Source organism: Chinchilla lanigera, unplaced genomic scaffold, assembly GCF_000276665.1.
Source record: "Chinchilla lanigera isolate Chin_1 unplaced genomic scaffold, ChiLan1.0 scaffold00030, whole genome shotgun sequence".
NCBI lineage: Eukaryota > Metazoa > Chordata > Mammalia > Rodentia > Chinchillidae > Chinchilla > Chinchilla lanigera.
Window position 1 is genome coordinate 10,729,368 of NW_004955431.1, and position 16,097 is coordinate 10,745,464.

Consider the following 16,097-nt stretch of genomic DNA (forward strand, 5'->3'; position numbering starts at 1 on the left):
AAAACCTAAAATCTTTGATAATACGTAGTGGCTAACATGAAATTTCCAAAATGAAAATGAAAAACATAAAAACAAAAGCATCTAATGTGTGTAGCAAAGAATAAAATGCTGCAAAAAATGTAGCATTTTCCTTTTCTTTTTCAATCCTTAGCTTCCTATTTGCTCCAACAAAATTTGATCTTTCAGTGGCTTATCTTAATGGGGGGAAGAGCATATTTTAAGCAAACAAAGCGGGAATTCTATTTGTATTAGAAAGTTATTTTAAGCAAGAATTAAATCACCGTATGGGTAATATCTTAATTCTGTTTGTTATTCTGGAAAACAGAGATAGCACCAAGACATATTTGCATATTTTTATTATTTTTATTAGTACCAGTTAGTAATTTTATTAGTTACTAGTATGTATTTCAGCATTATATGGAACTATCAATACTTTGAAAGGGCTGACTGTAAAGTACAGCAGAAGGAGTCTCTGGGTCTATAGCTTTAAAGATTCATCAGGATTGACTTCTGCCTTGGCAGGAAGACAGTTACAGAAGTGTGCTAATTCTACAGGGATCAGCTCCATTGTAGGAGAGATGCATTAAGGCCTGCGGAAAAGAATGCTGCTGTAGAGAAAGCTATGCCAAGCAATCTCCATTGCATCATGTACTGTATTTATTTCTCCTTATCAACGGCCTGCTACTATAATGTTTGTCTTGCTAATGCATGAAAATAGAATGTAAATTATTGTGAAACTGAATCGTAGTGAAAAAATGACAGTCTTCAGAAACTTGGAAAATATATCCATTTTTCTGTGTCCCTAAAGCCCAGGATTTAAACAACCAAGGAGCAACTAATTATGACAATTTTATAAACTAAACTTCACAGTAAATAGTAAACTTTACCCATCCAAACTGGATTGAAGGTGAATTATTCGTTTCTTTAAAAAAAACAATATTTCAGTTTAACAGAAAAAAAAAAAAAAATTGCAACTATTTTTTCACTTGTATACCTTTTTAAATCACTAAAATGAGGCATACTTAATCAATGATAATACTTGAAATATATAAATTTTCAGTATATAAGCACTGACTTATTTTAAAATTCAATTTAACAATCAAACTGAGAGTCATGTTTATAATACTGCCTTCCTGAAACACCGAAAGTGCACTGCATGGACAGCTTAAATTTCTCACTCTTCCTTTCAATCAATATCTGAGGCAAAGTTTCATCTCTAGGGCCCTTAATGGCAGGAATTCCTGGAGCCAGCAAATGAGTAATGTTAAACCTATGATTAGATGATGAGGCCATCAAAGACACTAGATCCTAATGCTACATTCCTCTCTATTTCTCTGAACTGCAGTGAGACCCAGGCTAAGGAAGAATGAATTCTAAACTACTTATTTCCAAAAGCCTTAAAACAAAAAAAAGTCGATCTTCATGAACTTAAGAGGTCCAGATAAATCTCTCAGAATGTCTCTCGAACTCGGGACCTCAGCATTAAATAACAAAATTTTCAGAAGCTTTGCAGATGAACTCCTGCCAGGGATTTTGTTTTAACTTCTTTCATATCAATATTTTTCCTGGCTAAAAAGATGGAACTGGACCTAGTGATTTCTTTATGAATTTATTCTTACAGAAATTAAACCTGAAAACTGGAAATCAAAAGGTAAGTTTTTCGTTTGTTTTGTTTTTGGTGATTTTACAGGATCACTTGAGGTCATATTGCTATTTGGGAGTCAGCTGTGGTATTAGGCAGACCTCAAGCTAGTTACTAGAAATGGTTTAGATATATTTTTTCTTGCTATTGAGGAAACTAAGGATGAATATAATAATTATTTAGTGCAAAAGATTTAATATTTATATAACTGGGAGCAGGGGGTGATTTGACATAGCTGCTGAAAGACATCAAGTTTCTATTTTATTTATCAGAAATACTATAGCTCAGCATGCGGCAAACCTATGACAGCCATGTTACTTGTTTTACTTTTAAGACAAAAGATGCTAATGTACGAGTTGCTTTTTCTACACTAAAACCTCAGTGTTCAAGTTTAATTGCCATGTCAGCACTTTGCGATAAATAAGTGGGTTTGGGGTTGCAGTTTGGGCACTCGTCTCTAAAAGGTTCGCCATCAATGCTATAGTTTATACTCTTTATTTAACTTCTTATACTGGTTAAAAAGAAACATTACCCAAGAAATATAATTCTATCTGCAATTCTAGCTATTAAAGATAAACAGCATTAAGTAGGTTGTTAGGATACACAAAGTACACATTACAAAGGGAAAGCTTCACATCAAAGACCATTCATTAATGGGCTATCTTAGTTTAGCTTCTGAGTGAAAACCCATTTTTTTTTATTACTTCTAACTTAACAGAGGAAGACAGTGCAATAATAAGTTCCACACTTTAAAAGGTGAGACTTAAGGAAGACAAAGGCGTAAGAAATTACACAAACACACACATATATACATGCAGATAAAACAACAGGGGACAATGGAAGGATAGGGAGGATGCAAGAGGCGGCTAAGACAGCTAAAGAAAATAGGCAATGGAGAGCGAGACAGTATTTACATGGTAATACAATATAAGCAACTTACCTCTGATAATGCAAGTTTAAAAAATTATATATGCAGACACATACATATATGTACATCCATTTTATTAATCACAAACAATTCCTCCTATTGCCTAATGTAATCAAGAAAATGAGAGTTTTGTACCTGAGAGCAAAGCAGCATAACAAGCTCAACCACGGATGTGCTGGACTTCATACAGACAAGGCCTACAACAAAGAAAGGTGAAACAAATGAAGTTACAACCACAGAAGTCACCATTCCAAGGTCACTCTGTACTTCCTAACTTACACAAAACTATGCTTAAAATACAATTTCTACAACAAAGTGAATAGGAGCATTCATTAATATACTCTTAAAATTCATTTAAATATATTCTGATTCATCTAAATGTGAAAATTACTAAGAAACTGACTTCATGTTTGTTATTACTTGGTCTAGGCATTTTTAAATATTTAAACAAAGTGAGGGATGATTATTATTGAGGAGCTAGTTAGAGCTGCTTTTACTAGAAATATATTTGCTATAAGATTGTCTCTTGAAGCAAAGAAAAATTATCATTGCAAATCTGCCTAAATATTTTTATAAAAGACCAGTCTAAAATAACTTACTAGTAGGTAGTTTTCTATAGCTTTTAAAATGCTTCCAAGCTGTCCAAACAGATACCAGAAATATTGAAGTAATGTGTACAGAATAGTCATGATTACTCATTGATCACTTACTATCTGCTGGGAACTGTGTGACTATCTGTGCATGGACTTATTTATTTTTCTTTATACTCTGTAACACAGCAGTATTCCTATTCTAAACATAAGTGAACATTCTCTAAATAGTTTAAACATTAGTTATCCATTGAGCATTTTTTCAATTAAAAGGATGACTGCTCCATAACATGATATAATAAGGCAGAACATAATTGGTAGTTTTTAAAAAGATCCCAAAACACAGAAAGATGTAACCAAGGATTAATAACAATCTCTAGATAAGAGTATATTAATCATGATGTTTGGTAATACAAAATGTATTTCTAAAGATGTTTCATTGTTTTTTCAATTAAAAGATTTAAAAATGAGAATTTTTTCCTTTTTTTGAGGGCAAATATAATTAATAAAAGTATCCTATAATAAAAAATGCCTTAGTTTTATATTAACTGAGGTGAATAAAATCATTTTAAGTAGAAAGTTGAAATGAAACTTTTTTGCTTAGGTGATTTCAATAAAGAGTCTCATATGCCTTGCAGACACTAACACGTATATTTATTATAGGTAGTGGATAAATACCCTTTGTGGCTATTTTGCTAAAGACCCAGTCCTTATTGTCAGACAGAACAAGCTGTAAAAAGGCACTGGTATTCCATTTTATCAGTTCTCTGGGCAGACAGTTAACTAATGAAATAAGAGGCAGATGTGAAGAGCTCATTTAAGAGGCAACTGGTGTAATTGATCAGCAATTCTCATGCTCAGGAGCTAGAAAGTCAGAAAGATTAATGGAACATTTATCACCTGTTGACCACTTAACTATATTTGAAAACCTTAACGGCCACTACTGCTGTCATAATTAAGATAACGTATACATATCAACAAAGATATAAAGAATTTATTCACCATATATTCTGCATATGAACTTTTAATACATAGTGTCTTGAGATAAATTAGAGAAAAACATGCAATTGCATTCATTTCTTACATTAATTTTTTAAAAACAACTTCAAGCTCTCATTTTTAAGGACTTTTTAAAGGAACATTTATATTTTTTAGAAATACTATCATTTCATCATAAGAAAAATATAAACAAATGATTCAATAATGCTTTATTCCAAAGGAATGACAATAAATTGGTAAGATAGCAATACTGCAATCTTTAAACTGTATTTGCTCTCAATATTTTCTAAAATGTCACTGAACTTTCAACCCGACATAATCTCACACCTTTATTAATATGCTTTGCCTAATTAGCATTGGTATGAACTACAGATATTCCTCAAAAGAAAAGGGAAAAAGGTAACTTTGGAAGATTTAGCTACCTTCAAAACTTACATAGCTTGTGTGGACCTATTTCCTTTGTGTTAATAAGAAAGTCACCAAAACAAGTATGTGAAGGTCAACGTTCTACTACGGATTGAAAACGTAAGCATTGTCTGATGCCACTTTATTCTGGTAATAAAAAATTCATATTTGAAATTTAAGGTATAAGTAATAAACATGGTTTGGCATAACTATCGTAAGCTAAAAAAGCCTATTTATTTACTGATGCTATAAAAAACAACTTATAAATACAATGTATGTCTCAAGGTTGACTTTATCTTTCTAGCATTGGGCAAGAAATTCATAATCAATTTGATTCATTTGATATGGCTCTTAAAGGCAAAGTATAGCATTGGAACTTTAAAATGTATACTAAAAACAATCTTATTATCAACAGTTTTACAAGTACTGTGTGTTATGATTCAAATATAATATTATCTAAATTTTACATGCCTTATAATTTACAAATCACTTTTATATATGCTGTCTCATTTGGTCCTCTTAGTAACTCTGAACTAGTTATCATTACCTTGGTTGACAGATTAAAAAAAAAAAGGAGGGATTTCTTGACTAATTCAAAATGTTTCATTCAGTAAATGGTAAAATTGGGATCTGAAGTCATGTTATTTAATTAGGAAGCCCATTTTCTATTCACTACAGATCTATGTAAGTAATTGAATAAGAAAATTAAGGCAATGTAAGGTTGTGAGAAAGGTTGGGGTAGTTAATTCTAACTTAGACAACACTGACAGCTTTGAGGTGAAGGTAATAGTGCGTATTTATCAGACATAGGGGAAAAATAGCTCAGGTGAAGAGTACAGAGAAAGCAGGGAATAATGGCAAAACCTGAAAGCAGTTCTATAGTTTGGGGACAGATGACTAGATTAGAGGGGTATTTCAAAGTGGAAATTAAGGGCTCAGCTAAAAAAATCAAAGAAATATAAAGACTGAAAGCAAATTGAAATACTTTTGAGAGTTAAGAGAAAGAACACATTATGAGGGAGATGACACAAAGGATGGGTTCCAGCACTGCCATTCCATGATAACACTCTGTGTTTTGTTTTTTGAGACAGAATTTTGCTATGTAGCTGGGGCTGGCCTCAAACTCACAGCAATCCTCCTGTCTCAGTCTCCCCAGTGCCTGGATTACAGGTGTGCATCACCATGCCCGGCCACTCTGTGCTTATGAGTTAGGAAGTAAACCTAAAGGAGCTGTGCATATGTGTCTCCACAACAAAACTCCAGTTACGAGTGTGGGCCAAATAATAGAACGTTTTTACTACAAAATATATATTCACCAGAATAAATATTCTGACCAGAAATACTAACTCAATACTACATGTGGACAAACAAGCGGATTGCAGGCAATATACAGATGAGGGCCTCAGTAAACAGAGGCTTGCAAAAGGAGATATTCTCCTAGAGGGAAAAGTGTTCACTAACAGCTTTTGACTGTATTAGGAACTATATATAGATAGATAGATAGATAGATAGATAGATAGATAGATAGATATAGATATATTTGTTTGGTTGGTTTGGTTTTTTTTGGTTTTATTTCCAGTACTAGGAATTGAACTCATGACGTTACGCTTGCCAGGCAGGTGCTGTGCCACTGAGCTAAATCCCCAGCCCCTAGGAACTATATTATTGGTAGAGGAAGTCAGATAAAGACTTCGCAAAAATAAAAGTACCTGAGAACATTAATTACATAGACAATTTAAGGTGGTCCACATCAAGATAGTACACAAAATGGATACTGTTCAGGAAACTATTACCTAAAAGCTTGGCAGTTTTGGTTTTATATTTCATGGCAACAGGAAGTCAGTTTCTACTTTGACAACTTCACCTTCTGCTCTTGTACAAAAACAAAGCAATCAAAAAATAAAGCACTGCAATAAAGGCTAAGCCAGAGAAGACACCAAGGAAAGGAGAGTGAAGGCAGAAGTGCTCCTTTCCGGCTTCCATTAACACAAGGGCTACAGAGAGGTCCAGTGCTGATGTTCTAATGAGCAGTGGTCAGATTCCTCTGTAAATCTGTGGGCGTGACTTTATGCATCAGCTGAATCTGATGATCCAGTGTAAAGACTGGAGAAACTCCATCTCTGGCCAAATATTCCACGTGGTAGGAGGTAAAGGTATTTAGCATCCTAAGGATAAGCAAGAGATCATACTCTTGGCTGGTACTTATCTTTTAAGATATGTCAATGATTTCTTTTCATAAAGGTCCCCTTCCAAAAGATGAGAATTTGGCAGACATCCATGAACTAGGTATATTGGATATGTGCTAAAATATTAATTTAATAAATCTCGAGAAACTACCACTGTTATAGTTGAAAGAGAAAAATCTAAGATTCTGAGGAAAATAAGAGCATTTTAAGAACAGACCAACTTTTAAAAAAACCATATGTTGAGCACAGTTCATCATGTGCCAGGCACCGGCACAGGTCCTAAGTATAAAAAGGAATGGAGAGAGCAGGACAGACTAGATAAACAAATGAGCAGGAGATAGACTGTTCTTAGAGAATACAAAACACGGGAGAACAAAAAGGCTAGCAGTGACTCTACGTAAAGGCATTTTGGGGTGTGGGTGACATCAAACACGGATGATGCTCAGTTTATGTGGGCAGAGAAATGCTTGACGCTTACAGAAGTGTAAACTAGAAACACGGACGCTGGAATATGATGTCGTGAAGTATGAGGATTGGAAGATTATTCACTTGCTTTACTACTTTTGTTTCAGTGGTGTACAGCTGATAATTTCTTCAAAATTCTCTTTCTGGCTCGCTTCAGCAGCACACACACTGAACTCCTCTCTTCTCTAGTTTTCCATGATGCCGTTAAGTACTCTAGACACAGTGCACACTATAAAGAGTGTCTTTAGGACTCTTGCAGTGCTCACAAGTCTCCCAGCACAATAGCCGTTTCCTGCATTTTCCACAAATCTCTTTTTTTTTTTTTTATCGGATATGTCCTTTATGGTCTTATTTTACCAGTGCGGTAGGCTTCTTTCTATAAAAACTACTTCCAGGGGCTGGGGATTTAGCTCAGCAGCAAAGTGCCTGCCTGGCAAGTGCAAGATCGTGAGTTCGGTTCCTGGTACCGGAGAAAAACAAAACACCAAAAAACCAAAAAAAAATAAAAAAAAAATACTTCCAATGCTAACATGTTAGATTATCTCCACTTAATAAGGTCTAATCCTCAAGAAGCAATTAGGGAGGCTCTCAAATTTAAAACCCAAAAAATCCAAACCAAAAGAAAAATAAAATCAACATGACAATAACATTTGAAGTAACACTGATGATTTACATTTTCATTATTGTTGTTACAGTAATTTAATATGTGTAGAGGTGGTAGTAGTTCCTCTCTGACTGAACATTTTAAGATTTGCACATATGTTCCTTCAGAGCTTTTAATTTGAATCCATTACAAATGGAGTGTATTACAATATCAATTTAAACTCAAACATTAAGTTCATGAATTAAAAAAAGCTCATTTTAATGTAACTAAACTATTACAGCTTACTTGTGAACCAAAGATTATCAGTTTCAACCAGGAAAACACCTTTCTACTGTAGAGACAGTGAGAGCTTATCAATTCACTGATTTCTTTAGTTAAGACCTATTATCATAAACTTATCACAGTCTTACTGTTTTTAGACTTAAGTCTCTGACTATAAAATATGTATGAAAAGTCAGCTTTTTTTGTTTTTTTTTTTGACTAAAGGACCCGACAGTGAATATTTTAGATTTTGTGGCCATAAGCTTCTGACACAACCACTGAACTCAACCCCTAGGTCAGCGTAGTACAAAAATAAACAAATAGACATACTATATTTAATCCAATGGACATGCTATACTCCAGTGAAACAATTCATCCCAAGACACACGTCAAACACATGCATACACACATACAATGTGTATACATATATATGTAGTATATATGTATATACAGTATATATACACAGCAAAAAATGTTTTCAACTGCAGAGACAATCATTTTAGTTGTATGCCTATATTTTAAAATCCTAAAATCCAAAAGCAAATCTGAAAAATGAAAGTTTTAAGACTGTCACAAAATCAATTATCACTGAAATTATGCTACAACAATATGATGCGGTCTTTACCCCACTTAGTGGGAATATCCACACGTCACTACAAACACATCAGTGTGTTTGAGAAGCTTTCCCAAAACTCCCTGGAAGATGCTATGAAATGCACATGTGTACCTACTAGCTTTCATAATTCTCAGAATACAGAATTATAAAATACATCTGGCTTTGAGGGTTTGAATAAGGGTGTTTAGACATTTATTAAAATAAATATGATTTAGCTTTTTAAATATAAGAAATTAATGGTATTGTAGTATATGAAATATTTTCAAAGATTCATAAAGAAATTAATATTAATTTAAAAGTAATTTCAAAGTAATTTGATATTGCATGTCCCCATGGTGAAATTCCATATGTTCATAGGAAGCAAAACTCCATTTCCAAATATGAATAATTGACTAAATGCTTTTATATTATAAATCTAAAATGTTTAGCTTTCCGCAGAAATGAAGTGAACTCTAACTCTAGTTATACAATACTCAAATAGTCACGCTGACTGGGGTTATTAAAATAATATCTCTGAACTTTTTTGTCATGTGTTGATACAGTTTAGGATTCTTGAGACTTATTTGCAAAGAGGCAAGTTTCAAGCCCATAAGACTTACACATAATTCTACAGGATGCCAGATAACAATTAAAAATGAACATATGGTGATGGGTCCTACATACCTTTCACTAATGATCAGACTGTACTATAAACCAAGCCAAACAGACTATTTTAATGTCTTAGTTGCATTATTACTATCTGTTAACTGTGATGCATTACCTAAGTTTACTGCTTTACTGCTTATGCTTTAGAAACCACATTTGTTCTGTTCCATAAAAAATGTCATATCGTATCAGTTTGGGCAAATTCTTAATGTTCAATGCCATTCTTTTGTCTTCAAGTAATTTTCTCACTTCTATTTGCACATTCCATTGAAATACTATGTTTCATTTACACATACTAAAAATGGATTCCAATTTCTAAATTACTTCGCATTTGTCAAGTTTGGAGTTAGATTTTTTTTTTTTAAATTTTTCATTTAAACAATTGATTTGAGAAATATGATAAAACTGCTCCTATAGGGCTTGCATTGAGGAAGCGTCCAAGAGAAAATCAGAGACAACACAATCTTTGGCTTCAAGGGGCTAAGAGCTGAGTTACAGAGATACAGCACGCACGTGTGCATTGATGAAAGACTGTAAGAGCATTACACTGGAAAAAGAATTACAACACAGCACCACGCTTCCCCGCCCCTCAATTATTTTTAAGGTCTGTATGAGATACTCTCATCTGTAACATCAGACTGGAGATTTTACAAAGGGCGACTGACCTCAGTGGTCTGCCATTATCCTGACTTCCTGATTTAATCCAACAGCAAGGAAAAAAGATAATATAAGGGAAATACGAGACTCTTTCACCATCATAAATCATATTGGACTTGCAATTCTCTTCGGGTTAAATTTAATTATAGAACCAATTGTTACTCCTGTATCACTCCTCAGTACCAACTTTCTTTTCTTTTCCTGGAGCTCCAACAAATTCCAAAAGCTTCCATTAATTTTCTATTTTATTTTATTTTATTTTTTTGTCTTTTTGAGACAGGGTCTCGCTATGCAGTGCAGGCTGGTCTTGAGCTCACTTTGTAGCCCAAGCTGGTCTGGAACTCACAATAATCCTCCTGCCTCAGCCTCCCAAGTGCTGAGATTACAGGCGTGCGTCCCCATGCCCAGCTCCACCAAGTTTTAAACCAGAGGTATATGTCTGGTTCAAATTTTGACATTGCACAAAAAGACCCTTGTCCCACATAATCATCAAGACTGACACTTTAATCATTTACATCACTAAAAGTAATATTAATAGTCAAAAGAGAATATATACCAAGTTAAACAGTCTTATAATTAAGCTATAAAGTTATATTTAAGTAAAATGTAATAGTAATGAGTTATGTGGTATTTTGTCTTTCAAACACTTAAATAAATGTACTATATAAGTGGAAATGTTCTGTATCACTTTTCTTTTCATCAAATATGTTCATGAGGTCAAAGAAAAAGCTAAAAAATTTAGTAAAAAAGTATACAGAGCAAAAAAGAAAATGCTTTAATGTTAAGACAGACTCAGGTAGAGGTCAGTCAGGTGAACTGAACCTTGTACTTTTAAGGGCATATTAATGTTATGCAATAATCATAGGCTTGAATTGTTTAAATACCCCGGAAAACAAACTAGACTTTTACAAAGCTCCTTACATTTGCTCAAGGCCATAAATTGTCAAATTTAACCCAAGCTGAATTTCTATAGTGAATCTTCCATTTAAAGCAAAATATCAAACAGAGTTGAGTAATAAACTAGTCCAGTTTAATTCTTAGGCAAGAAGGGGATTTTAAAAGTTCCTTCAATTTTATAACACCGAAAATATTTTCAAAAGTTGTAGAATTATAAACATAAAATGTCATACAAGGAATAATATATTTGAGTAGCACACTATAAATAATATACACAAAAAGTACAGAGCAGTGAAGAAAAGTATTTTGCATAATCTGACAATCCAAATCACACCTAGCCACAATTCAAAGTGAAACCATATATCAGAAAACAGTACAACAATGCAAAATAAAGAAGTGGCACAGGCCTATAATTTCAGCTCCTTAAGACAGAAAAAGGAAAATTGGAAGTTTAAGGCCAACCTGGTCAATTTAGTCAGACCCTGTTTCAAAATAAAACTTTACAGAGGGATTAATTCAGTGCTCTCTGCTTTCAATCCCCAGTACAAAAAAACCCAAAAAACAAAACAAAACAAAACAAACAAAAAAACCCCAGGAAAACAAATATGTGAATTGCTTTGGAATAAAAAGAAACAAAACGTAACCAAAAATGTAAAAGTAAATGGTACTTCTTTTCTCTTACAATACGATACAGATCTTTAAAAAATCAATTATCTTTTAAAATCACATGAATTAAGAAATCTATAAATAGCACCAAATAAATTGCCATAAAAATAAAAAAAAGGAGCAGTTAGTTATTTCCAAGAATTAAAGGCACTCAACAATTCAGTCCTAAAAATAACTGTGCATGTACGCTGTGTGACAGGGCACAAATATGAAACAGATATGTTGCACAAGCGAGAGCAGTGTGAGTTCTACTGGAGGGCCCAAGCAGACAAATACGTCAGTTTCAAGTAAGGAGACAAAGGATTATTTCAAACCACATGCAAATACAGACTCTCTAAGTAAGATGAATGATGTCATTAGAGTAATTTCTATCCTGATTATAAGAAAATGCTGGAATTAAGAAGTACCAACTGAAAATATTTAATTTGAAAGAATGTAGAGCTATTAATTTCTAATGAAAAATTGACAGGAATCATTCTGAGATTAGCAATAAAAATTGTATCACTTAATTTGTAAAACAAGATGTTTAAATTGATATAAATATATTCTCATGATAGTAAATGTAGCTCCAAGAATCCTTTCTATATCAAAAATGTAAATAGAAAAATAAATTTAATATAATATTTTTCAATTGAATGTTTCATTGTTCTGTGTTGAAACTGCCTCTATAATCTTTCTTTTTGTTGCCAGGAATCAAACTCAGGACCTTGCTCTTGCCAGGCAGGCACTTGTGCCACTGAGCTATATTCCCAGCCCCCACCTCCATAATCTTTTCAAGTAGTTTGAAAGTTAAAACAATATGCTTAATGACAAAAATATCTTCAATTGGACTTACTTTAATAAGAACAACTGTATGTAATACAAAGAGTACAACAGTTTAAGCATCTTAATAGATACATCATGCACAAGTCACATTTCTATATGGAAAAGAGAGGAAATAATCCCGTAGAAGGTAAAATTGGTATCACAACTTTAAATTGTAGTTTTCACAAAAACTATTTCTCACAATTACTTTACAATGAATTATGTTACTTGGATATTAAACAAGACAGATTAAAAGCATAAAATATAAATGAAGGGACAATATCTACATAAAACAGTGACAATCAAATTACCGAGGAAAATAGCAGATACAAAGGGAAAAAGTTAGTTCTCTGGAAAAAACCCACATAGTTCACAGCTCTAAATACATACTTGCTAAAAGAGCTGAAGTAGAAAAGCGGTTTTAAATGACCAACATCTCACCATATATGAAAATCATCCAGCATCATGACTTGCATTATCCTGTTAGTCTCAAAAATTATGTTAATATAGCACAACAATCTCAGAAGGACATAAATGAAAAGGAATTCATCCAAAAGAAAACTAATCTATAGGAAAAAAAAAATTTCAGGATGATATGAGCCTAGCAAATAACAGAAACCAAAGAAACTCACTCTGCATATAAACTAATCTATAGTAAAAAAAATCTCAGGATGATATGAGCCTAGCAAATAACAGAAACCAAAGAAACTCACTCTGCATATAAGAATCTTTCTGAGGAAAGAGTTACTGCAGAAAGGGGAAAGACTAACCTCAATTTGAGAATGTAGCAGAAAAGATTTTTTTTTTTTTTAAATTTAGAAAGGCTACTTTATACGCAATGTGAGGCAGTAAAATTCTACCTCTAGAAAAGTTCAGATAGAAAGCTACAGAGCAGTATTCATATACATAAATATCTGTCTATCTATTTATCTGTCTACCTATCTATCTTTGCCTTGAAGTGTGAATGTCAGAGACAATTTACACACAAAAATATTTTAGAGTACTATGAAAATACCACAAAACATAGAAATCATAATTCATATATTTGTGCAATATTTCATAGTTTTTCACTCATATTTCTCAACATATAATCTAAAATTTTTGAAAGACATTACTAAAACTACTGAAATATAACTACTTAGACTACAATATAATGTACTGAATTTAACTGCACCAGACCTTCGCATAACTGGTGGTCTTTAGTTTTGGAGTTGCATTCTTATGAAAATGACTCAAATTCAAACTGTACATATACATACACACACACACACACAACTTTAACAAAATGAATTCAAACAGTTTTTAAGAAGTAGAAAATACTTCACTAGGTACTAAAATTGTCTTTTGAAAGTCACGTGGACATGGGTGTGATGAATGATATGGAAATAAAGGGGTAGACAAGAGAAGTTGATAACTACTCCAGGTGCAAGCCTTAGGAAATGTCTATTCATTTCCTTAGGCTTCTTCAGCAAGAGTTAGTCCTTGATCGTTTATTTCTCTTGTGATTCATGGTCCACCTAAGTTAGGGCAACTCATCTAATCAAGGAACATTTATAACGTAGAAAACTGTGTTGTGATACCTGACAAATACAGAGTGGAGAAGATGGCCACAGTTGACATGCACTGCGTCTGACCTCACAGCTGAAACTACAGGGAAAGGAACAACAGATCTGGACAGCAGAGATAAAAGCACCAGGAAAAAGTATGCTTGTACATATTCTTGCAGTTATATTGGTTTATCAAACTCAATTTAGGTGAATACTACTAGAAATCAGCATGTTAGTATACCCGTTAGTTTTGTATTTCCTTTGCGATATATTAATATTTGCATTTATCCTGAGGTCTCAGAAAAAGGCATTTTTATTAGCACTACAGAATTCTTTAATGTGCATCTAGTTTTTAATTAGATCCAAGAAGTTTTGGACTGAAAATTAGGATATCTGCTTTTAGTGTAGCTTCAACAAACTAAAAAGGTGAGTAAATTTGAGCAAAGACTTTTTTCCCTGACATGAAACCTCTCTGTCAATAAATGTAGATTAATGACTTTCAAATTTTTAAAAAAATGTAATCAAAACCGGGCATGGTGGTACATGCCTGTAATCCCAGCACTCAGGAGGCTGAGGCAGGAGGATCACTGCAAGTTCAAGACCACCCTGGGTTACAAAGTGAGTTCAAAGCCAGCCTGAACTGCATAGCCAGACCCTGTCTCAAAAAAAAAAAAAATTAATTGATAGCTATGCATTTTACAAAACAATTCAATATACAGAGCTGAAATAACTGTTTTATGAAATGGTACTTTTTCTCCCTGTGACATTCTGAAGTACGTTCTATGCTATTGCATACATGCTATTAAAAATACTTGCCAACGCCTCACGTGGGTCATAATTTTCAGTCTGAAAATCAGCTCAGTAGTGCTGACCCACCTCCACCTCGTTGTTTCATGAAGCCCACACACTAAACACACTTTTTACATTTTGAAATGACTGGGAAAGAGGACAGAAAAACATTTTCATGGTATTTGAAAGTCACTTAGTTTTAATTTTAGAATCCATGATGTTTTATGGGAACACAGCCATGCAGTTTCTTAACATACTGTCTATGGCTACGTCTATGACACAATCACAAAGTGAGTCGTGATGACAGACAGTGTACATTGCGAAGTCTTATGTATTTACTCTTTGGACCATCACAGAACATCTGCCAACTCTGTGCTAAAGTACACACAGTTGTTTCTGGATTAAGTATCCCTAATTCTGCGCCCTTACTTAGGTTTTACTAAGGTAAAGAACTACTAAAAAGAACATGGATGACAGTGGGAAGAAAATATTGAAAAATATTGCTTATTAGGTATTTAGGCATCAGATTTCCATTTCACTCCAGACTTAAAAACAAAAATGAAGAGTACACAGACAAGTATTGTTTGGGGATAGTGTTAAGATGACAATCATTTACAGAATATGTCCCTGTGAGCTTTTAAAGTTCTTCCTACTTTTTTGATATAGGCATATACTACCAAAATTTCCCCATTAGAACAGTTTTCTGCAGTATCCGCAGATTTTGGTACATTGTGCTTGACATTTTGGTCTTAAGAATGTTTTATGCTTTCCTTTTAATTTCTACATTGGCCACTTGGTTGTTCAGAAACTGTTCAATTTCCATGTATTTTTAAAGGGCCTCTTATTACTTTCCAGTTTTATGCCACTGTGGTCAGAAAAGATACTTGATTTCAGTCTACTTAAATTTGTTGAAACTTATTTTGTGGCTTAAAATATGATCCATCCTGAAAAATATAAGGTGTACAGTTGAGAAGAATGTGGATTCTGCACCTGTTGTAGGAATTATTCTCTAGATGTATCTGATTTACTTGATCTAGCATGTAATTTAAGTCCTTTTTTTTTTTACTGGTTGTCTATCTGGATAATTTAGCCATTCGGTGTTGTGGAACCCTCTATTACTGTATTGTCATCTTTTATTTTTTATATAGTGTTAGGCAAAGATCCAAACTCATTCTGTTGCACATCTGCTTTTCTCATCTTGTGAAAGGACTACCCTATCTACATTTTGTGATGTTGGCACCCATGTTAAAATTTATCTGAGTGTATATATAAATACTTATTTATGGGATAGAGCTTATCCAATAGGTTTATACAGCAGTCATTATTTTAGTATAACACTGTTTTAGAGTAAATTTTCAAACCGGGAAGTGTGGGCCTTCTAGATTTCTTTCTTTCT

General features: G+C 33.4%; 1 protein-coding gene across 7 annotated transcripts in view; it reads right to left on the bottom strand.

The window, feature by feature from the left end:
• Nucleotides 1-16,097, bottom strand: part of Nbea (neurobeachin) — a gene marked incomplete at its 5' end in the record, with an annotated part of 638,824 nt that overhangs the window by 350,307 nt on the left and 272,420 nt on the right. For all 7 annotated transcript variants that reach the window (XM_013515839.1, XM_013515836.1, XM_013515838.1 and 4 more), the window contains 1 exon segment: nt 2,706-2,767. In XM_013515839.1, the coding sequence (XP_013371293.1) occupies nt 2,706-2,767 (62 nt within the window).